Source organism: Microcebus murinus, chromosome 20, assembly GCF_040939455.1.
Source record: "Microcebus murinus isolate Inina chromosome 20, M.murinus_Inina_mat1.0, whole genome shotgun sequence".
NCBI classification, from domain to species: Eukaryota; Metazoa; Chordata; class Mammalia; order Primates; family Cheirogaleidae; genus Microcebus; species Microcebus murinus.
In genome coordinates this window covers 21,253,475-21,276,852 of record NC_134123.1, presented here as the reverse complement: position 1 = coordinate 21,276,852, position 23,378 = coordinate 21,253,475, and the positions used below count along the sequence as shown (strand labels likewise).

The 23,378-nt window shown below is 45.4% G+C and overlaps 2 protein-coding genes across 3 annotated transcripts in view; one reads left to right on the top strand and one right to left on the bottom strand.

Annotated features, from left to right (window-relative positions):
* Nucleotides 1-23,378, top strand: part of NOB1 (NIN1 (RPN12) binding protein 1 homolog) — a 153,113-nt gene that overhangs the window by 65,760 nt on the left and 63,975 nt on the right. The window lies entirely within an intron of this gene.
* WWP2 (WW domain containing E3 ubiquitin protein ligase 2) overlaps nt 1-23,378 on the bottom strand; it is a 139,786-nt gene that overhangs the window by 71,662 nt on the left and 44,746 nt on the right. For both annotated transcript variants that reach the window (XM_012742395.3, XM_075995754.1), the window contains 2 exons: nt 8,124-8,261; nt 6,314-6,410 (listed from right to left, as the gene is read on the bottom strand). In XM_012742395.3, the coding sequence (XP_012597849.2) occupies nt 6,314-6,410; nt 8,124-8,261 (235 nt within the window). The remainder of the gene's footprint in view (nt 1-6,313; nt 6,411-8,123; nt 8,262-23,378) is intronic.

Below are 23,378 nucleotides of genomic sequence, written 5' to 3'. Positions count from 1 at the left end.
GTGTGTCTCTGTCTCTGTCTCTCTCTCTGTGTCTCTGTCTCTGTCTCTCTCACTCCTGCACATTCACATGCACTCTTATACAAAATAATTTAAATACATGCACACATAAGGAAGATAAATTGTTTAAGCCTTTATATGTAGCTTCAATATCTCCAACACAGCTTTGAAACCAATTAGTGAAAAGCTTCATGAACCTAGAAGTAAATTCAACACATTCTTCCATTTTTTTTCTGTTCCATTTCTCTGCATGACTATGGAAAATTGACAGGGATTCCAGACAGAGGAGCCAGCTTTTCAAGCCAGAAGAAACCTTAAGGCTGTGCTTGGAAGAGCAACGTCACACACAGACAGTCCTATGGGCTTGATTTAACCTTAACTCCCTGCATGGTTTGGGATCTGATTTGTTTGTCCCCACCAAAACTCACGTTGAAATGTGATCCCCAACATGGCAGTGCTGGGAGGTGTGGCCTAGTGGGAGGTGTTTGGTCATGGGGGTGGATCCCTCATAAATAGATTAACGCCCTCTGCTATCTCAGGAGCAGGTTGTTAAAAAGAGTCTGGTTGAACCAGGCGCGGTGGCTCACGCCTGTAATCCTAACACTCTGGGAGGCTGAGGTGGGCAGATTGCTTGAGGTCAGGAGTTCAAAACCAGCCTAAGTGAGATCCCGTCTCTACTAAAAATAGAAAGAAATTAACTGACCAACTAAAAATATATATACAAAAAATTAGCCAGGCATGGTGGCGCGTGCCTGTAGTCCCAGCTACTCCGGAGGCTAAGGCAGGAGGATCGCTTTAGCCCAGGAGTTTGAGGTTGCTGTGAGCTAGGCTGACATCATGGCACTCTAGCACAAGTAACCAAGCAAGACTTGGTTTCAAATAAATAAATAAAATGAATGAAAGAATGAATAAGTAAGTAAATAAAATAAATAAAGTATGAAAATAGGAGGGAATCCAAATCTAGGAATCACTACTCAAATTCTTAATAAAAGCCAACCCCTTACCCTTGAATATTCCTCCCCTCAATTAGTGAAATGTCAAAAGACCCAAAACCACTTCCTCCTGGTGCAGGAGCTCTTTTTAGTCTGCTCCTGCTCTTTCTCTTGAGACTGTCCTTTCACTTTCAATAAAAAAAGCCGTAGCTTGCTTGGCTTACATGGTGCATCCTGAAATTCTTTTCTCCTGACAATCACTGGGAACCTGGGAAAAACTTCCACTCAGAGGCCACCAACAGAAGCAGCAGGATGCCCTCACCAGATGCCTATCTTGGACTTTCCAGCCACCAGAATCATTAGCCAAAACCTCTTTTCTTTATAACTTACCCAGCCTCGGGCATTCTGTTATAGCAACACTAATTGGACTGAGACATTCCCTGATTTCATATAATAGCTGAGGAGGGGGGAAAAAACTAAGAATAAGCTAAGAATAAGAATAAGCAAATCACAAAGGAGCTCAGATATCCTGGCTTTTCACTCTTCAGTCTGGAATTCCACAACCATTTCTAACCTACAGGTAACTCTGAAAAGAGCTGCCAATACTAGTGTGGACCCCCTATATGGGCTTCTTTTCCCCTCCACATACACTTCCCTACTGGGTCTCCTTAGCTCCCTGAGCCAGGTAGCCCGAGACACTGTAATGAACCACTGGACAATGGAAAACAGTATTTCTGCAAACTCCCATCCATTTTCCACATGCTGATTTCTGCTCTCTGAGCTTCTCACAGTGCTCACAGTTCTAGCTGCCTATTTCATAAATATCTCTCATGTCACAAAGACTCAGCCCACTGTAGAGGGTACAGTGACGAACTTGGGTGCTTCTGGCACGCTTTGTGCAATGTGTGCCCAGTTCCAGGCACACGCTAGATCTTCACAAGCTGAACTGATGTTGGCAAGGTTCCCAAAGCCAGCCCTCACTCCAGCAAAATAAAAGAAACACTGAGCAATCCTTAAAGGACATGGTAGGGACTCCCAGTGCCAACTAGCGCACACTCTCCCAGGGGCTTCATAATATCCCAGGGATGCTCTGCTGCTACAGTGGAACGAGGAACACTGGCCAAGGACACGGCGCAGGGTGGCACATTAACAGGCAGGAACCTGGGGTGCACCATGTACTTGTCTCTACTCCAATCAAATACCAAATAGTGTTAATCAGCCTTCAGGTCACCAAGATTAATGCTATTCTCATGCGTTTTCTGGAGGTGGCTAGCTATTATCTGGAACCCACTCCCCCAACTCCCAAACTAACTTCTGAGGCCTGAGATTTCTAAGTGATAGCAGTGCAGCCTAAGAGGCTAACGTGAGCATAAGTTTGGAATCACCGGCTACACTGCTGCATGTACGAACCAGGTAGAAGAAAAACAAGTAGCTATTACCAAGGCTCCAGAAATCCTAAAGTCTGAAATCTATCTGCCTTGAGACCAAACAATAATTTCACCAACCCAATAACATCACTGGTCAGTTTCCTTAGGTTGGTAGATGACATGTTTTAATTTTTTTCATTGTGAAATATACCATGTAAACAAAGGAATATATTAAATATATATTCAGTTTAAAGAGGAATGATAAAATGAACAATCAGGACCTCATCCGGGGTAAGAAATAACATGACCAGTGCCTTCAAAACTTTCTCTGTACCCTTTCCCCATTACACCAGTCTCCTTCCCCCCAAAAAAAACCATTTTCCTGAATTCAAGGTTAATTATTCCCATTCATTTTTTGATAGCTTTACTACCTGCAAAGCTATCGATAAAACATGTATTGTTTAGTTTTGTACTTGTAACTTTCTATACCTGCCATCATCACACTATATATTTTTTTCTGTGACCTGTTTCTCTTGCTCAACGTTATATATCTGAGATTCCACCACACTGATGTAACCATCTTTCACCCATTATTACTACAGGACAGTATTCCATTCCAGGACTTGCATACGACAATTTACGCTATTAACTGAGTGCATACCAACACGGTCTGTCTGCAAACAAATTTATGCCACGTGAATTGTTGGTGGCAGTCCCATCCTGGCTTCCACGTGGCAGACTAGATGATGAAACAATCAGAGATGTTTCACCTGATGATTTACTTTTGAAGAGAAGGCGACACCCCACTAAGAAACAGAGGTTTGGGACCTGGCCTAGCAAGCGAATGGCAGCTCTGCAGTATGAACGTGGGCAGCTGAATCCCTAAGATAAAACCCTTTCACAGTTGTAGTTCCACAGCTCTATAAAGCAGGGCAAAGGAGGAGAGGAAAGTGCCGCCCTGACGTCACAGCTTTCCCCTTCACGGGCGCGTCAGAGCACCTTTGTTTGATCGTGGTGAACAGCACCCAAGTCCAAGAAAAACCTACCCTTCAGACGGCAAAAGCTAAATATTTAGTCTGGAAGGCAGCAGGCAGAAGCCCATCATTCTCTCTGCCCCCAGAAAGCCGGGACAGCAGAGGACTGCCCTTGAATCCCAAAGGACTGATTCATCACCTCCCAACTACGGTCCTTCATGTCAACACCTCCCTTCTCAGGCTTGGGGATGGAGAGATGGGGTGCACAATAGACAGTATCCACACACAAAGAAAACCACTGCCACCCTCCCTGAGAGCTCCTAGCACACAAGACCTGACACATCTCATCTCAGTGAGTCCCTACAATGACCCCATGAGGCAGGTGAAATCCCCACCTTACAAAGTGAAAAAACTGAGGCTCCGAGAGGTTTCTTGACTTGCCCAGTATCACACAGCAAGTACAGGACAGGCCAGGATTCAGTCTACACCTCCCGATTACAAAGCCCCACACTCTCATCCCGCAGACCACCAGCGAACACCCACAGCTGTTAGTACAGGTGCACAGTGACTTCAGACACGCCACAGCAAAGGGGAAGAGGGTTCTTTAAAAGACACTGCCTTTGGGTGATATGTTCAGAAGTCGTTCCCGCTGAATGGCAGAGGTTCCATGGGAATGCACAGTAAATACTTAGAGGGCAGAGACCTATGAAAATTCAGAGGCCACGTGTCCTAAAATGCTGCAGCAGACAGCAGACCAGGAAGGGCTCCCAGAGCTTGTGTCGTCTGGAAGGCACTTTGCCCACCAGTAACCACAAGCACTGAATGTCTACTATGTGTGATAGGCCCGAATGTATCTGATTTTCTGTTGATATCTGGCTGCTGTTTTTAATTTTTTTATTTGTTTGTTTGTTTTTGAAACAAGAGTCTCACTCTGTCACCCAGGGTAGAGTGCAGTGGTGTCATCATAGCTCACTGCAACCTCAAACTGCTGGGCTCAAGCTATCCTCCTGCCTCAGGCTCCTGAGTAGCTGGGACTACAGGCATGCACCACCACAGCTGCCTATTTTTTTCAATTTTTAGTAGAGATGGGGTCCCGCTCTTGCTCAGGCTGTTCTCGAAACCCTGGGCTCAAATGATCCTCCACCTTGGCCTCACAGGGTGTTAGGATTACATGAGTGAGCCACTGCGCCCAGCCATGGCTGCTGTTTTAACAGCAAAGAGTCCTCAACACAAACAACAATAAGCACGCATTGTCAAGATCTATAAATTTCAAGGTTGATCAAGTAGAGAAATTCAGAGACCAATAAATAGGTCAAGAATTTAGGTTCAAACCTGTTAAGAGCTAGACTCTGGCTTTGAGCCCAAATTCAGTGACATCAGTGTGACTGACACAAACTCTCCAGGTCAGCTAAGAGCCCCCGATGGCAGTGACTGGTGCCAAAGCTAAGAAGGTGTCACTCTCCGAAGAGTGAAATGCTCCAGTGTTCCTCACCCCATGCTGTTCCCGCTGAGAGGTTCTGTCCCCACCAGCTGGGGATGTTCATCGTTCCTCTGTGGACACAAGATTTGCCAGTTATACTGCTGGTCCTCACCTTGTGGGACCAGACTGTTTATCCCATCTTGTACGTCATCCAGCAAGTCACGGAAACGTGACTGGTCTTCAGCATAAGAGGCAACACCTTTGCAGAGACTTGGAGAAAAGAGAGCAGGGAAACGGCACCTCTGCTTCTAATGACGCTATGGAAAAAGATCCAAACGTCCCCTGCCCTTTCTTGCTCTGGCGCCAGCCAGTCACTGAGACTTCAAAAACCCACAAAACCACCAAATCTGGAGAAGCTAACAGCTGTCCCCAGGAGATCTTTCAAGATGCTGTGGCTGGCCAGGCGCGATGGCTCACGCCTGTAATCCTAGCACTCTGGGAGGCCGAGGCGGGCACTCCGGGAGGCCAAGGCAGGCGGATTGCTCCAGGTCAGGAGTTCAAAACCAGCCTGAGCAAGAGCGAGACCCCGTCTCTACCATAAATAGAAAGAAATTAATTGGCCAACTAGTATATATATTAGCCGGGCATGGTGGCACATGCCTGTAGTCCCAGCCACTTGGGAGGCTGAGGCAGTAGGATTGCCTGAGCCCAGGAGTTTGAGGTTGCTGTGAGCTAGGCTGATGCCACGGCACTCACTCTAGCCTGGACAACAAAGCGAGACTCTGTCTCAAAAAAAAAAAAAGATGCTGTGGCTATTGGCTCAGTTTGTCAAATCATACTCAGTTTGTCAAAGCGTGATTCCTTACTCCCTTGGATCTGCTTGGGAAGATTTTTTACTACCAGTTATTCACCTACACACCGCAGATAATAAAGATTTACAAACTACATTTAAATGATTCTTTTCCTTAAAATTTCCTTAAGACGTCTGGGGATTTTGCACATTATAATAAACAATAAACACAGGTCCCAACTCCCTCCCTGGTCTCTCTAATACACATAAAGCGATTCTCCTCCCTAGAAATTCAGTTGCCATGGAAATGAGTCTGCACCATTAGCACAGGTAGAAGTTGGGAATTTCAGTAAATAAAATTACATCAGCTGTGATACGTATAACAAGTATAACACAACTCAGACTCTAAGCATAGGAGGTTTTAACCAACACTCCAAAGGGAACCAGGGCCATCCCCCAAAATAGAAATGCACAGACAATGTCACATACAAAAAACCACTGCCCCAAGCGTTTCTATGTGTGTCCTGGAAGAATGACTGTGGCCAGAGCCCCTGACATACAAATAAGCAGTCAAATTCTCTGTTTGACAGTTCCCTTTATCCAAACAACAACTCAGCCAGTCTGAATCCTCATCAAGGAAGCTCCAACCGTTCTAAAGAATCATGAGTTCTGTATTCATCTCTTGGCCTCCTTAACATGTTATGTCAGTTATAAGATCCCTGGAAATTTCCAACAGTTTTTAACATACATTGTGTCTCTCGCCATTTCCCAGTGTGATTTCAATAGCTTTAAGCATCTTCCCAGCTCCTTCTCATCAACGAGGGGGTTCTTACCGGGATCTCCCACCGAAGCAGTTGGTGCTGGGGGGCTGGTGCCGGTTCTCCGGAGCTACCGCTGTCCCACTGGACTCCCTCGAAGGCGGCTGTGATCCTAGAAAGGGGATGAATCACAGAAAAAGACGGAAATGTTGAGAAGCTCAACCCTTGAGATTTGGCTGCCAGGAACAGAAGCCCCTGTGTGCATCAGAGTTCCCCACCGTGGCGGGATAGGGAGTGGGGACATCTAGCAAGCGGCAGTGCCGGGCATGAGAAGGAACAGGGACATTCGTGTGAGAGCTGATGCGCGCCCCAGAACAATGGGCCTCCAACCTGGGAAACAGCTTCTCTTCTCCAAGACATTCAAGAACGTCCAAGGTGCTTGCAAGCACATTGCCTTACACATGAAATGAACTTCACCCTCAAAAACGTGAGATGGAAGACAGATGCCGACCAGGCAAAGTGGGGGCAAGGAATGGGGGGCATTTCTCCATAGCACAGCCAGAGAGCTTTTAACCAAATCACATCATGATAGTCTTCTACGAAAATCCCTTCAACGGCTTTCTGTTTTTCAGCATGAGCTTCCAAATCCCTACAGAGTTCTCTGGCCCCATCTCCGTCACTCTCCTTCCCCCCGTGACCTACCCACACCAGCTGCCTCTAAGCCATCCCTTTACTCCACACCCTGTCTAACCACTTCAGACTTCAAGTCTCAGCTTCCTCAAAGAAACCTTCCCTTCTCATCTAAACCCCCCAGTTTAGATAAGATCCCCCTAAAGTTCAGGACTCTCATACCACCTAATCTTCATTCATGGTTCTTGTCACAATTACAGCTGTGGAATTATTCGTGTTTACTCATTTGATGCCTAACTTCTCCTGTCCCCAGCCCCCACCAGGTAGATTATAACCTTCAAGAAGTGGAGACCATGTGAATTTTGCCCACTGCCATCTGGCTAGCACCTGGTCTGAGACCTAGTACATACCAGGCATTCAATGATGTATGTATATATTGAAGGACTGAATAAGGCATGTTTTTTTCCAGGCATCAAAAGCACCCAAGCACTGCTCAATCCAATTGAAGGATTCCTCTTGGCAGTCAAGGCCCATGCATCCACCGAGATTCCACCCAACTGCCCCTGAATTCGAATTCAAATTTCACTCCTGTGAAGCTACAGAAAGCCTGTTTGGCACCTGGAAATTCCCATCATTACATCACATCTAACAAAACACTTAATGAGAAAAATTATAGAGAAACCCAACCCATTTCAGACCTCAGACTTCGTGAAATAATTTCCTGCTAGACCCAAAGGTGACTAATTTCAGACTAGATCAAAAGAAAGACACTACCAATGTTCAGGACAGAGCTGGAAACAAGCTCCAATCTCCCTGCTGCTTTCTGTATTTTGCTAGTGTGTATCTCTAGAAGAATACACTGGCCCCTTCCCAACAAATCACTCTTAGCCTCCCTAGGAAGTTCAACTATATTAGGAAGGGAAAAAAAATGGGCCAAAGTCACATTTGATAAAGACATTTTGTTTTCCAAAGTCCATGTGGTTTAAAAAGATGTTTTTCCCTCTGCTGTCAAACCAAACAATAACACACTTACAAAGATGACATTTATTGTGGCCCTTGGTCAGAAAGCAGTCCTTGAAAAATCATGTCATGCTTTTGATCCGGAATGCTAGGAAGAGTCAGGGCTAACTGTGGGCCAGGCTGAGCGGTACCCAAACCAAGATGCCTGGGAGAGATCCAGGCTCTCAGCACCTCCTGTCTCCTGCCCAGCCCCGCCCCGTCCCGGCACAGCCCCGAGGAGCAGGGCGGCACTCACCGTCTGTCACAGCACTGCCATTAGGCACACTTCCCAGATCAACAGTTGGCCCGTCCAGGAAAATTGTCAGCTCTCCGCCCGAGACAACGCTGCCTTTGTTCTCTGTCTGCAGGTTCAGGGTCAGCTGCGTGTTCTCCACTGTTGGGCACAAAAGGCAACATGGATGGGACTAAAGCGAATGCACCCCGGGTTAAGATCCTCTAAAAAAGAAACTCCCATTGCATGTACTCTGGCTTCCCAGAGAATGCTTTTCTGCATCTTCAAATTTCTCTCGTGGCATACAAAAGAAAGCGGGAAGGAATATATCTAATGTTATCATTGTTGTACTAGGCAGGTGACAGACAATACCCTAAACACTTTCTATCACAAGGTTAGCTACATAATTTCAAACTTACTAATTTGTTTGCTTCTACTTGCGACAGTGTGCGAAAAGAGAGGGCTAGTGATGGCGTACAGAGGAAGATATCAGTTGCAAGTGGCATCGCACCACCCATAGCTACAGGTCAGCAAAGCCCAAGGAAATGCCAGCAAGAGCCATCTATCTCTAGATGAGGGATGGCAGAGACTTGTTAGTTTCTTATTTGTGTTCAAACATGTTTTTTAAATTTTCGATCCTGAAAATATATTGTCTTAAATAAAGGGAAAAATTTAAAACAATACAAGTTCAATCCAGGCTGGCCAGCCCCATGAGTCACAGAAGGAGAGAGGGGTGGGAAGCAGCCCGGGGCATCCAGCACCATGGGCGAGTGGCAGGAAAACAGAACAAGCTGACACCAGGCGGGAGCACCAAACCCTACGCAGGCTAGAAACCACTGCTGCCACACGCTGTTGACCCCACCACTGAGCTTGGCCACACCAAGTAGCTCCTGTCCGGTTAAGCATTCAGGCCGCACTAATCCTTCAGTTCAGTGCGGTCCAGTCAGGGGCCATGGCCTCCCGTGTTTAATAATCACCGAGAGAGCTGGCATTTTAAGAAGATTTCTACAGGGTCCGTAGTTCCTCCATGCTACCCCACACCTTACAAAGCCAGGTCAGGGAAGCACCACATATCTGAACCTCCCCTGTCACCTAACCACCCACCACCCACCCACTCTGCCACATCCTTTTATTTCTTAGTTGCTGCTGTATTTTTTAATTAGCTATCTTCCCTGTTTTCTAGAATAAGACAACGTATGTTGAATTAAGTGTCTCCATAAGCACTAAGGTAAATTGGGCATTTTCTAGAGATAACCGACCTTCTCCCTACCAAAAAGCCTGCTCCAAATCTAAGAAACAGACAAAGCCCTTCAAGAACTTAGCAGAAAAGACTGCATCAATTTAAGGATCTATTATAATAAGGTAGAAAGCAGTTACCCTCCAGGTGCAAGCCCTCTTAAGCATTCCGCCTTCCCCAGCCTCTTTCCTGCCAGGGAGCTCCCCAAATCCTTTCTGGGTCTGCTGTTATTTTCAGTTAGCTTCACTGAGGGCCTTGGTAAGTTCAAATTTCCACAAAATAACACCAGTAGTTTCCAGCAGAAACTAGTTCCTTCAAAAGCCAAGGAGTGTGGGAAGGAACTGAGGCCTTTCAACTGCCAGCACCACTTGCCATCCTTGGAAGGGGATCTTCCAGCCCCAGCCGAACCTTCAGATGACTGTAGCCCAGTTTCTTGACTGCGAGCTCATGGGAGATCCCAGGCCAGACTGCCCAGCTAAGCCGCTCCCAAATCCTGACCCACTGAAACTCTGAGATAAGAAATGTTTATATATTTCTTTTAAAAGTCAAGGAGTGTCTCCCTCCTCCATAATGCTCAGGCCCAGTGGCAATACAGCACAGGGGTTCATAGGGCAGGTGTTGTCAGGCTTTCTGGGTTCAAATCTCAGTTCCACTGCCTAAGACCTGTGCAGCACGAAGCCAATTACTTAACCCAGGTGTTGGTCTCCTTACCAGCAAAACAGGAGTAATCACAGCACCTCTGCCAGAAGAGCCTTGTAAAGAATTAAACAGCACCTAGTAAGCTCCTAATAAGATATCACTTTTATTATCTTTCTTGATTTTAGACTGAAGAGCCCTGATTTCTCTGGGTCTAACTTCTCATTCATTTTATAGTCACTCTTCTCTTGACCTTTCTGAGACTTTTTTAGGTTGTAGTAACAAACTCCACAAAATTCTCCAAGATAAGCCACTAACCATCACAAAGATGAACTCTCTTCTCATCTTGTTTCTAGGATGCCACCTAAAGATTTCCAGCCTTTGGACTAACTACAACACCATGGGAAGTGTGCTGGAGGAACAGCATTCCAGAAAGGCTCCTTGATTCCTTTCTTGTTATCTCAAAGGCCATGATTTTATAAATGGAGTGTGGGTATGTTTTTCCATCCCACCTGGATGGATGATAATGGTCAACAGGAAGGAGAAGGAACCCAAGGACTCTTGCTACAGATTTTGGCCTCCGAGACAGTCACGTTGCTAGGGCCCTCGGGAAGAAGCCAGGGGCATAACCAGAATTTTTCTCTCTGTTGTCTCATCTCAAGGATCCTACTTAGCTCTTCTATCTAGTTTATCCACTAATCGTCTCCAGCAGAATCGTGACATACTTGTAGGCTCAGAAATGACCTTATAGCCCTTTGAGACACATATTACCTTTAAAAAGAGCCAGTGAGGGGAGGGAGATTCTTTTTTCTTTAAACTAAACTTTTGAGAATATAACCCTCCACTGTTCTCTTTGAGACCTCTGACTGCTACCATCACAGCCAAGTGGACGGATTTAGGATCGTTGAGAACAAGAAAACCTGATGCCACATGTTTCCTGATGTAATGGAGTACAAAATGTCACTTTTAAAGTCCTCTTGGGGCACGGTGGCTCACACCTGTAATCCTAGCACTCTGGGAGGCTGAGGCAGGAAGATCATTTAAAGTCAAGAGTTCAAGACCAATCTGATCAAGAGTGAGACCCCACCTCAACTAAAAATAGAAAAAAATAAGCTGGATATGGTAGTGCATGCCTGTAGTCCCAGATACTAGGGAGGCTGAGGCAGGAGAATTGCTTGAGCCCAGGAATTTCAGATTATAGTAAGCTATGATGACACCACTGTACTCTACCCAGGGTAACAGAATGAGATTCTGTCTCTAAATAAATAAATAAAGTCCTCTTGCTAAAAGCATTTAACCTGAACCTAATCAAGCTTCTAACTCACTTCCCAGTTCTCATGAACTAAGGGGATAGAGAAAGAGATAAAATGATACCATGAGGAAGCAATCAGACAAAGCCAGAATGTGGGACTTCTATACCATAATGGGGTGGGGGCTGGAGTGGAGGATGGGGCAGGAGGGAGACTTTTCTAAATTTAAAGAAACATGAGAATGAATCATGCTTAAAGAAGAATGAATCATGCTTAAAGAATAATTCATGCTTAAAGAAGCATGAATCTTGACTAAGCCTTGCTTTGAAAAAAAAAAAACTCTTAAGACAACTGGAGAAATTTGCATGCAGACTGGATATTGGATGATGTTTGAAATTATTATTAATGTTCTTAGGCTTAATAATGCTACTACAGTTTTATATAAGGATGCTCTTATCCTTAGGAGAGGCAAGAGTAGATTATGATGACATCTGTACTTCTTCTCAAGTGGTTTTACAGGAGAATAGGCTGAAGTTTTTAAGAGTAAAGTGTCATGATATCTGCAATTTACCTTCCAATAGCTCCAGAAAAAAAAAAAAAAAATGCACCCAGCCACACATTCACACATATATATAACAAAAGCAGAAAAATGTTAACAAGAGCTGGATCTACGTGGAGAGTATTTGGGTATTCATTGTATCACTCGTTCAATTCTTCTGTATGTTTGTAAATTTCATAATAAAAAGCTGGAAAAAGGTTATTTTTTTAATTGGCAAGGCTATTAAAAAAATTAAACCTCTGAGAACAGAACACCCCATTATTCTCTATTAAAAAAAAAAAAAGAACACCTGAGCCAGGGCAGCCCTACAATGCATAATGGAACTAAAGAAATCATTAGCTAACTGAGTGACAGACTTGAGCATACAGGGAGACTGAAAAGGCGTAAGTGTGGCTGGAAAACATATACTGGAATCTTAGCTATAAATAGCAGCCGTAGCCACCTTACCTCTGGGGCCCTCTGGTTTCACTACAGCCACGCTGACGAGGCTACAAAGACCCTTTCTCCTCCAGCATGTCATCCTATTGCCTTTTGAGGCATTGCTCAAAAATCAAGAAACCCATGAAAAAGCGGGCGTAGTGAGTCCATCTCCATAACTAGAATCCGACTTAGCATGGGACACTCACTAACTCCTCTGACCTCATCGGGCCCTGTTCTATCTGCATTCATGCAGCTCATGTTTGTGCTTTGAAAGCACCTACGATTCTAGTCACTGTGACTCCACAGGAACAAGACAGACAAAAAATCTGTGGCCCTGGGATGTTTGTATTCTAGCTGGGAGAAAAAGACAATATGCAATTAAACAAAACAGAAAATGCATCACAGCATCTGTTAGGAGGTGGCAAGTGGAGCAGGAAAAGATGAAACGAGGAAGCAGGTGAATTTGGGGTGGTGAGGACAGTGTCCCTGAGAAGGTGACAATTTAGCAAAGACTTAAAGAAGGCTGGGGAAGCCATATGGGTATATCTGGAGGAAGAATATTCCAGGCAGAGAGCAATACACACCCAGAGGTGCTAGGTGGGTGGCGCATGCCTAGCAGGTCTGAAGGGCGGCGGGGGGGGGGGGGGGCAGTGTGGCTGGGCAGGAGGGAGGGAAGAGAGAAGCAAGGGGCGAGGGCAGCAGGACACTGGAGCCCCCAAGTAAGGCCTTAGAGCCCTTGCAAGGTCCTTGGCATTGACTCTGCGAGAGATGGGCACCATTAGAGGGAGGAAGGAAGCGGCCTGACTCCCACTGTAGCATAACCACTCTGGCTGCAGGAGGAACAAGGGCTGAAATAGACCAGACCAGGTAGGAGGTCACTACAACAGTCCAGGCAAGAGCAGATGGTGGCTTGGGCCAAGGCAATGGCAGTGTCTTCCAGGAACGCAGTGTCTGAGAAGACTCCACCCTGGCCTCCTCCCCAGCACAGGTTAGGAAAGACCCCCAACTCCCACCAAGCACATGAGCCAGACCCCACAGACCCACTGATCTCTTGGAATCAGAGCTTTGGGCAAATCATAGGCAGGGGCTGCAAAAAGTGTCCATTTAGAGCATGGCTAGAGGAAGCCAGAATCAATTAGGACCGAATGGAACATATATAATGAAAATATTCCGCTGGCAAGAGACTTAAGTTCCATGGAGACAGCCAAAGGCTTGAGCTCATGCTAACTTCAGCAATCAGCAAACACACTTCTGCGGTTATAGGATTGCCTCCTTCTGTTCTAAGTACCAACTGGTTACCGATACCTTATAATCCTACTTAACAGAGGTCGACAGGCAGCGGCGAGGCTGGATATGAGAATCTAGGGGAAAAGACCCAGCAAATCTCAAGGACCGTGCCAGGAGAGCCCTTTGAAAGCCAGCACACCCAGAGATACAGCCAGACACCAGGGACCTCGGATAGCAACGCCCACCACCACGCCAGAGAGGGAAAAAAAGAACCCAGGTCAGTTTCAGCCTCTAGCCCTGCCCACCAGTTTACAGGAAACACAAAGGGACAGAGAGACACACTGAACCACGCTTCAGAGAGACACATGGCAAAATGCAAAATGTGGGGAGCTGTACAGGACACGCTGTCCAGCTTCTTCAACATTACACTGCAAGGGGCGACAAGAGGAAGGAAACCGTTGGGTTAAGAGAGACTTAAACAATCAATATTTTCTGTGGTTTCTGACTCAAGCGACCCAATGGGAAAAGACAAAAGCAAAAGTTTATAAGATGGAGGGGGAAAACTGAAAACTGACTAGATAGTTGATGATATTCGATAGTGACCATTAAGTTTTTCAGGTTTGAAACTGGCATCACAGTTAAGGTTTTCAAGAGTCCTCATCTTTTAGAGATGCATACTGAAATATTTGTGGATGACATATGTCTGGGATTTATGTAAAATTAATCCAGTGGGCTGGGCAGGCAGTTCGATGAGACAGGAATAGCCCTTTGTGGACAGCCTCTGAGCTGGGTGATGACACTTAGGGATTCATCGACTATTCTTTCCACGTCTGTGTGTGCTTAATGTTTCCTGTAATAGTTTACCCCCTCACCCACCCAAGCCAGCCTACCTAAGGCAGAAACAGTGACTATAAACTAACTAAAATACTTACAAGAATTCAACATGACCAATACAGTTTGAAATACAAAAAAGTAGAAAATACACCAGCCAAGCTGTTTGGGGAATAACTCCTAACTCTTATTTTTCCTCCCTTCAAAGCCTCAGATGTACAAGTGGGTTCAGGTTAATAGTTTCCTATTGAGAAGAGCTGGTACATGCAACAAGGATGAGTAATATTTTTCTAAGAGTTACTTTTTTCTTGACCTGGACTTTTTCATATGTTGTTTGCATATTGTACTAATAAACATAGATAAATAGTGCATCAGAAGTTGCCTTCTTGATGCCAACAAAAGGAAAACCTGCCAAAAAACCATGCTACCATAATGCAATTCTGTTATGAAATCCAGAACACTTGCCTGGGCGGTTTCATAGCAGTATATGAAAGAACTTTCTAGGTTGGCGTCTTTTATCATCACTGTCCCTCCCCGCTCCCACACCACCATATCATATATGTATGTAAACACATCTTTAAAAGGAAAAATCTTTTTCTGGTTTTTTTTCTTCCTAATTCAGAATACAAATGTAAGGATTTCTGAAAATTTGAGAAAAATGAAATGAGACGCAAAAGTAGGACACTTTTAAGAGGGACCAAGTACTCTAGGATTAAGAGTCTCCAAAGCCCAATAAAGACGTGATTGATTTGGCCTTAACAGAGCGGCTCGGTGGGACAAACCGCTTCTTCCTGCCTCCCTCTGCCCTCAATCCCATAGGCCCATCAAAAGAGAGTGAAAATAAGCACTGCCTTCATTAACAGGTCCATCCGTGCTCGCTCTACACAGAACTGCAAAACACTGGTGCACAGAGGAATGGAACGAGAGGAAATTCCAGAAGGGCACAGAGTAAACAGTCTCCTTTCCACTCCCTGGTTCCCTGTAACTCAGACGTGCACAGGCTGGAGTCCACTCAGGTTTAAAGAGAATGCTCTTTCTCATTCCCTTTGCAGTGGAAGAAGCCAGGAGCTTCCAGGATTTACTGTTACGATGTCTCTTCGGCTTCCAATTCTAGCCAGAGCCTAACAAGAAAAAGTCTTTTCAACTAAGCTAGGATCAGGTTGTAAACACTGGAATTCTTGTTGGGTACCAATGTCGACTCTGTTCACCCCACCTACCCTCAGCCCCCAATACTCACACCTTGGTGGGGTCTTCCCAGAACATGGGAGTATAAGGGAATCTACCCTTTATCATCTATAAATTAAACTTTTGTTTTGCTGGGGGTTGCAGTAACTCTTCTAGAGAAAATAGCTTCATTTTACAAAGCTGGTTTGTAAATTTTTCTTTTACTCTCTTTCTTGTTCATTTATTCAAGAAACATTTACTGGGTACCCACACTATCTGCCAGATACTGCTATAGAAGCTAGGTTATAATGGAGAATGGAAACAGACATAGTCCCTGCTGTTTAGAAACTTTACAATCTGTGGGACAAAGAGAAGGAACTAAATAATCTCACAAAGAAATGTAAAGTTGAAACTGTGAAAAAAGATTTCACATAAGCAATATACAGACCCATGAGTAGCCAGACACTTGGCCTGGTCAGGGAATCAGGAGAAGTTCCTAAGGAACTGACAACTCAACCTGAAGTTTCAAGCACACAGCTAACAGCTTACAGGGTGGGGCACAGAGGAAGACTGTTCCAGGAAGGTGGAATGTCATGTGCAAAGGGCCCTGTGGCACAGTGAGCTGAATGCATTCAGGAAACTGAGCAGAGGTGAGTGGAACTGGAATGGAATGTCATCCAAAGGAGGGTAGGGGAGAGCTAAGTAGTGGCCAGACCTTGCAATGCCTCATGGGCCAGTTGTGTTAACGAGTTTTTCTCTATGTTAAGAGCAAGAGCACGGTACTCATGGGTTTTTAATGAAGGTGTGACAAGATCAGCTTGGTGGTTTCAAAAATCATTCTGTCCGCAGTGTGGAAAACAAGCTGGAGGGAAGTGAGGACAGATACAGGCAGAGCAGACAGGAGGCCACAGAGGAAAAATGTTGGCAACCAGGAAAGGACTAGGGTAGGATAAATGGAAATGAAAAAAGTGGGAAGACTTGCAAAAGTAAACACCAAGAGACCTGAAAACATGAGAAAAGAGAGTGGGCAAGAGAGCTGGAGGTATCAAAAACAGCTACTGGGTTTATTTTTTTTTTTAAACAGAGTCTCACTTTGTTGCCCAGGCTAGAGTGCTGTGGCTTTAGCCTAGCTCACAGCAACCTGAAACTCCTGGGCTCAAGCGATCCTCCTGCCTCAGCCTCTTGAGTAGCTGGGACAACCAAAGCACGCCACCACGCCAGGCTAATTTTTTGTTTCTATTTTTAGTTGGCTGGCTAATTTCTTCTACCTATAGTAGAGATGGGGTCTCGTTCTTGCTCAGGCTGGTCTCAATTCCTGCCTTCAAGCAACTCTCCTGCCTCGGCCTCCTAGAGTACTACAATTACAGACGTGAGCCACCACGCCCGGCCTCCTGGGTTTCTACTAATAACTCACTTAACTGGACAAATGGAGGAACTCTACACATTGAAATATAGAATACCAGGACAGGACCAAGTCTGGGGAAGAAGGGATGAGTTCAGATTCCAACATGCTGAGGTGCTTCCAATAGATCCACAAGGAAAGCCCAAGACAGTCATCAGACACATGGGGAGGGAGCTCTAGGCTTGTGATTCTAATCTGCGGCACACAGTGGTCACGGTCAGAGAGGAGGTACAGGTGAAGAAGAGCACAGAATAGTCAAATAAATGAAGCACTTTCAATAGTCAAATAAAGGAAGACAACCTTGCAAGGAAGATGGAGAAGGACAGCCAGAGAGAGATGTAAATCAGGAAGGACAGGCAGGAACAAGTGGGCTCTCAGCTTGGATGGGGAGACTGCCCTCAGACAGGAGAAGGAAGAGGGACAATAAGAAAGGGGAGGGTGGATTAGGCACTCGCACTCTCATTTCAGAACACGACCGGTTCACCTAGCACACCCATCCCTATTTCTCGGGATCAGAGTCCCAGGGTTGCACAGCCGAAGCCCACACAGTGACACATTTTCTTTACTACAAAAAGTGTAAGGCCGGGTGCGGTGGCTCACGCCTGTAATCCCAGCACTCTGGGAGGCCGAGGTGGGCGGATTGCTCGAGGTCAGGAGTTCGAAACCAGCCTGAGCAAGAGCAAGACCCCATCTCTACTATAAATAGAAAGAAATTAATTGGCCAACTAATATATATAGAAAAAATTAGCCGGGCATGGTGGCACATGCCTGTAGTCCCAGCTACTCGGGAGGCTGAGGCAGGAGGATTGCTCGAGCCCAGGAGTTTGAGGTTGCTGTGAGCTAGGCTGACACCACGGCACTCACTCTAGCCTGGGCAGCAAAGCGAGACTCTGTCTCAAAAAAAAAAAAAAAATCAGTGCATAGGCATACATGCCTCAGTGCTGGTTATTCTTCTCATTCGTCCCGGCAACAAGGTACTTACTGTACAGTCTGTCCAACCGACAGAGGAGAACCCTTAAAACGAGATACAAAGGCTTCATCTGCCTTGGTAAATCTCACTGTTTGGCAAGCCACGGCATATTTTAAATTTTTAAAACAGGCTTAGGGGAAATAAATACAGATCTGAGAAAGTGAAGTCTTTAGAATAAATTGTCAGTTCACATCAGCTCCCGCTGCCTTGTCATTAGAGCTCCTCATCCTCAAGGGGAGGGAAAGCCCTCAACACACCATCCATCTCCATCCCTGGACCCAGCCCAGCTCCAACAGATCGTCCATTCTCTGTGCCCGCAGGGAACCACAGCCACCACGCCACCCCGCCCTGTGCCCAATATCAAAGCCATGTTTATAAACACCTCTCACTGAACAAACCTCCTTTCAAAGGTTCTGTAGGAACCCTCCTAGAAAATTATTTTTCTGGTTAGAATTCCACTTTTAAAAAATTCTCTTTTGAAAGATTGGTTTTTTTTAAGAAATTATAGTTTCAAAGAGGAAAATATTATGCTCCAATTAAGATGTGGATTATTCCCAGATCTAGGGTTCACACACACAAAAAAAAAAAAAATAGGAAGAAATACAAAAAATAAAATAAAAATAAATAAATATAAAAAAGAAAAAAATTTTGTTTATAAAAAAATTTAAAAAGAGGTGAATTAATGATTATAAAGAGTGTACAACAACATACAAAATTATGCATACTACATAATGTTAAGTTTTAAAAAATGATATTATAGAATGCATCTTATTATTAAAACCCTGTATAAATAAGTATATAAAGGGGCAAAGAAATAAATGAACCAGGAAAAAATGATGTTGTGTCTGAAGACCAAGATTATGAAATGAAGGTTTCTTTTTTCAATTTCCATTAACTGCATAGTGGGTATATCTTTTTCATAATTACCGTATCAGTAAGACACGTATAGGAAAGTGTTGACAAGCGAAATGACATGATGTCTAAGATTTTCTTGCAAATATGCCCACAGAAGGTGAGGGGTGAAGGCCAACTCGATCATCCTGAAAGCTTAGTAATGGGCACAGGACGGTTCGTTAGACTATTCTCGATACTTTTAATGTTTGAAATTTCCCGTAATAGCTTAAAAATTTTTTCTCACTTATGCTATATAATATTGTCTTGACAGTACATCCTTTATTATTATTTTGTAGCAAGTGGATACAATACATAATATTAACTTAAAAATAAAAACACACTCATTATAAAAAAAATTCAAATACCGAAAAGTGAAATATGATACCTACTCCACTAACACGTACATTCCAAATCCCTACCCTGTGATATCACCACTTTTGGCAACTTTGTATGAAGTCCTTGTACCTGCAAACACAGCACAAACACACAAATACAAACCACACATGCAGAACTGAGATCAACCTAGACCCAAAGTCCTCCCCTTAGATTTTTCACTTGATGCAATCTACGAATCTTTTCAAATATATACAGAAGCGATCTATCCATTGAAGAGGGTTTGGCAATTCCTCCCTCTAAGAGACTGAATTTATGTGACACGTGTAAATAAACAATTAAGAGAAGGAGAGAGAAAGGGAGGGAGGAAAGGCACAGACACCACATTCTCAGAAGCATGTGCCTTCCTGTCCTGTACATAACAAACAAAACCCCCAGGCCAGGCACCAAGGTGAAAGTCCCACTCTGTACCTAGCAGTGGCACTGACTTTGCCACTCCTGTGGTGGCGGCACTCTTATTCTGTCCAGACTGCTAGACAGACTCACTGTCCTTCCAGAATAAGCCTCCTACACTAAGAAACTCTCCCAGAATCCCAGCAGCCCAGAGGCAAAGGGACAATCAAACACTACAATGAGATCAATGAGGTTTGATCTTGACAACATTCCGACAGCCGCACCTCCTCCCCGGGACACTGGAATGGACCATCCGGAGGGAGCCGTTCTCCCGTGACTGGCCAGAGAGAGGCCCAAATATCAGGTAGAGCATTTCAGTTTTCTTTTTGGCAAGGGGAAGGCAACAGCTCGAATCCAGGCAACAATCTCATTTTCCTATCACTGAGTCAAGGCCACCATGTCATGCTGGCAACAGCAGTCAGTTTAGGACCTGAATTTCGACATGGCTGCTGAGAAACAGCAGACACAGGTGCTCGAGGAAATGGCCCTGTGGTGCTCGAGGAAATGGCCCTGTGCAAACAACACAGTCCTTGCACAAACAATAACCCGATTTGGAGGAGACGTTTCCCAAGTCTCCCTCAAGTGACTCAACCTCTATTCCTGCACTGTCCAAAGTGGAAGTCACAAGCACCCAGCAGCCCCTGAGCACTTAGAACGTGGCTGGTCCAGATTGAGATGTGTTATCATCAAAAAGACACACCAGATTGGAAAGGCCTGATGCCAAAGAAAGAATGTAAAATATGTCATTAGTAATTTTCTTTATATTGATTACATGTTAAAATAACACTTTGGATATGTGGAACTAAAATACATTATTAAAATTAATCTCACCTGTGTTTCTGGTTTTGTCTTTACTTCTTTTTAACGTGGCTACTAGCAAATTTTAAATTACACGTGTGGCTCAAATTATATTCCTACTGGACAGCACTGATCTAGTACCTGCCTCCTCCCTGCCATCCTTGGTCATGGTCTTGCTGCTCTGTCACCCACCCTGCCTGGTTGGCCCTGGGGCCTTCTGCATGACTTCACTGCAGCCAGTTCATTCCTGCCTCTAAGCTTCCCACATGTGGTTCCCTCAGCCTGGACTGCTTTCCTCCTATTGCCCTGGGCAATTCCTTCTCTTCCTTAGGCTACTCCCAGGAAGCCTTCTTTGATTGCAACACATATTCTGTGCACCTGCTAGGCTAAGTCCCCTGTGTCGTGTCGCAGGGCACCCTGTACTTTGCCCCAACTTTTCTGTCTCAATGGGAATAGTTTGCACCATATGTCTCTTCAATGTCTGTCTGTTTTCCTCTCTAGATCCTGAATTCCGGGAGGACAGCAACGCTGTCTGCCTTGTTCGTGCTGCTCAAAGACACTCACGGCGTGAATGCTGGTAAACAAATGGCAGCCCTGTCCCCTGCTCCAGACAAGTCTCACAAGCCAAAGAAAATGCCCTACAGAGAAAAAGGAAATTTTGTCTCACACAAAACCCCTGATGCAACACTGAGAAATTCTTAAGGCTAAGAAGGAAAAAAAGAAAAGGGGGGAAATCAGGCATTGGTCACCTACTCTAGGCTAAAATGCAAATGCTCACAGTATAGAAAATGCAGAACCGCCTCGCCAGGGATGGAATCACACTTTGCTCAAATACATGTTCCCACAAGGTGGACCAGCTTCCAAAGCCAACACCCTCACAGAACACTGTAGAGGGAAGGGATTTCTGACAGAAAGCTTTTCTTCTTTCTGCAAGTGAGGCTTCACAAGGCAGCCCCTCAGCTGGTGACGCGGGGAGCAGGTTTGTTTGAACATTCATTGCAGGGCCTGTGTGTTTACTTTGTGCTACTCCTGGCTTAAAAGGACCTTTTCTTTCAAACAGCTCTCGGCTGATACTGAAGCCATGAGGTGGGCCCGGGCTGTGACTTTCAGAAGATGGGGGGGGGGGGGGGAGCGCAGGGGGAAGGGGCGCGAGTGGGAAGGGGTTGCTTTTGGCTTCTTCGGGAATTCCTTGAGGTCCTGGCTTGGGCGTATCTGCCTGAGGTGAAGGATGATGGAAAGCAACACACAGTGAGCATTTCAGAGACTATCAAAGACACTTTTACATCCCAAAGCCTGGCATCTGGTGCCAATCACAAAAACAGTAGTCACTGAAGTGACTGTAGCCTGATGAGGGTGAAACGAAACAAAGGCTGGCATTTGGGGGCTGGGACCCACAGCCTCCCCCAAGTGGGCACCTGGTGCTACGCTGGACCCACTCTATGCCTCAGAGATGAGCCCAACATGGGCCACAGTGACCTAAGTCACAAGAAAAGACGTTCATCCTCACTAACCAGAGGAGAAAGTAACTCTTTCAAGGCATCCCAGGTGCTGTGTGTGGTGTATTAGTGTTTTTGTGCTGCAGGCACAGCGTGGGGATGGCGCACAAGCGTGAACAAAATTCACAAAGTGCCTGCCCCTCGGGAGCTCACGTTCCAGTTTTGGAGGACAATAAACAAGAAGAATAAACACAATATGCAGTATTATAAGGAGATGACTGCTAAAAAGAAAATAAAACAGAGAAAGGAAACAGGGAGTGTCGGGGAGGGGTAGCCACAAATCAGACAGCTTTGCACAGGCCATGATTTATCATATCATGTATGTATGATTCCTATTCTATGAAATGTCCAGAAAAGGCAAATCTTTAAAGACAGAAAGGAGGCGTGGCGTGGCGACTCACACCTGTAATCCCAGCACCCTGGTAGGCCAAGATGGGCGGATCGTTTGAGCTCAGGAGTTTGAGACCAGCCTGAGCAAGAGTGAAACCCCATCTCTACTAAAAATAGAAAGAAATTAATTGGCCAACTAAAAATATATAGAAAAAATTAGCTGGGCATGGTGGTGCATGCCTGTGGTCCCACCTACTAGGGAGGCTGAGGCAGGAAGATTGCCTGAGCCCAAGAATTTGAGGTTGGTGTGAGCTAGGCTGACACTACGGCACTATAGCCTGGGCAACAGAGTGAGACTGTGTCTCAAAAAAAAAAAAAAAAAAAAAAAAAAGACAGAAAGGAGATTCCTGGTTGCCAGGGGCTGGGGTAGAAATGGGAATTAACTGTAAACAGGCATGGGGATCGTATTTTATGGTGATGATGATACAACTCAGTAATTTGGTTTTTTAATTCACTGAATTGTATACTTTCTTAAAAGGCAGTATGATCAAGGAAGGCCTCACTGAAGTGACATCTGAGTGGACAGGAAGGGGAGAGTGTTTCAGGAAAGCGGTGAGGCCGGTGCAAAGGCCCTGAATCTCCAGATGGGGGAAGACGTCAGGAGCGGGAGGGGGGGGGGAATGGCTGACATGAGGTATCAGGGGTGACGGGAAGCTAAGAAGGGCCTTCTTGGCCAGAAGGAAGGACTAGAGTTTTCCCCTTAGTGAGAAGGCAACCCACTGGAGTAGTGTGACTTATGGTTTGAATTATTCTGGCTGCTGGGTTCAAAAACATATTGTAGGAAGGCAAAGATAGACACAAGGAGCCCCATTAGGAGGCCTTTGCAGTTGAGAAGTGACAGTGACTTGGGCATGGGTGACAGCAGCAGTCACAGTGAGAGATGGTCAGAGCCCAGAATGTACCTTCAGGGTAATGCGGACAGGAGTGCCAATGGACTGGAAGGCAGTTGTGTTGAATAGTGAAGTCGAGGAGGACACCAAGGATTTTAGCCCAAGCAACACAGAATGGAAAGCTGCAAGAGGCGGGTGGCTCAGACTTTAACATGTTCATCTGAGGATGCGAACCAGATGGAAATACCATCTCTGGTTGCCAGGGGAGAGGCCCGGGCTACGAGTCCTAGGTGCACAGATTAAAGCCACGAGGCCAGGCCGGGCGCTGTGGCTCACGCCTGTCATCCTAGCTCTTGGGAGGCCGAGGCGGGCGGATTGCTCAAGGTCAG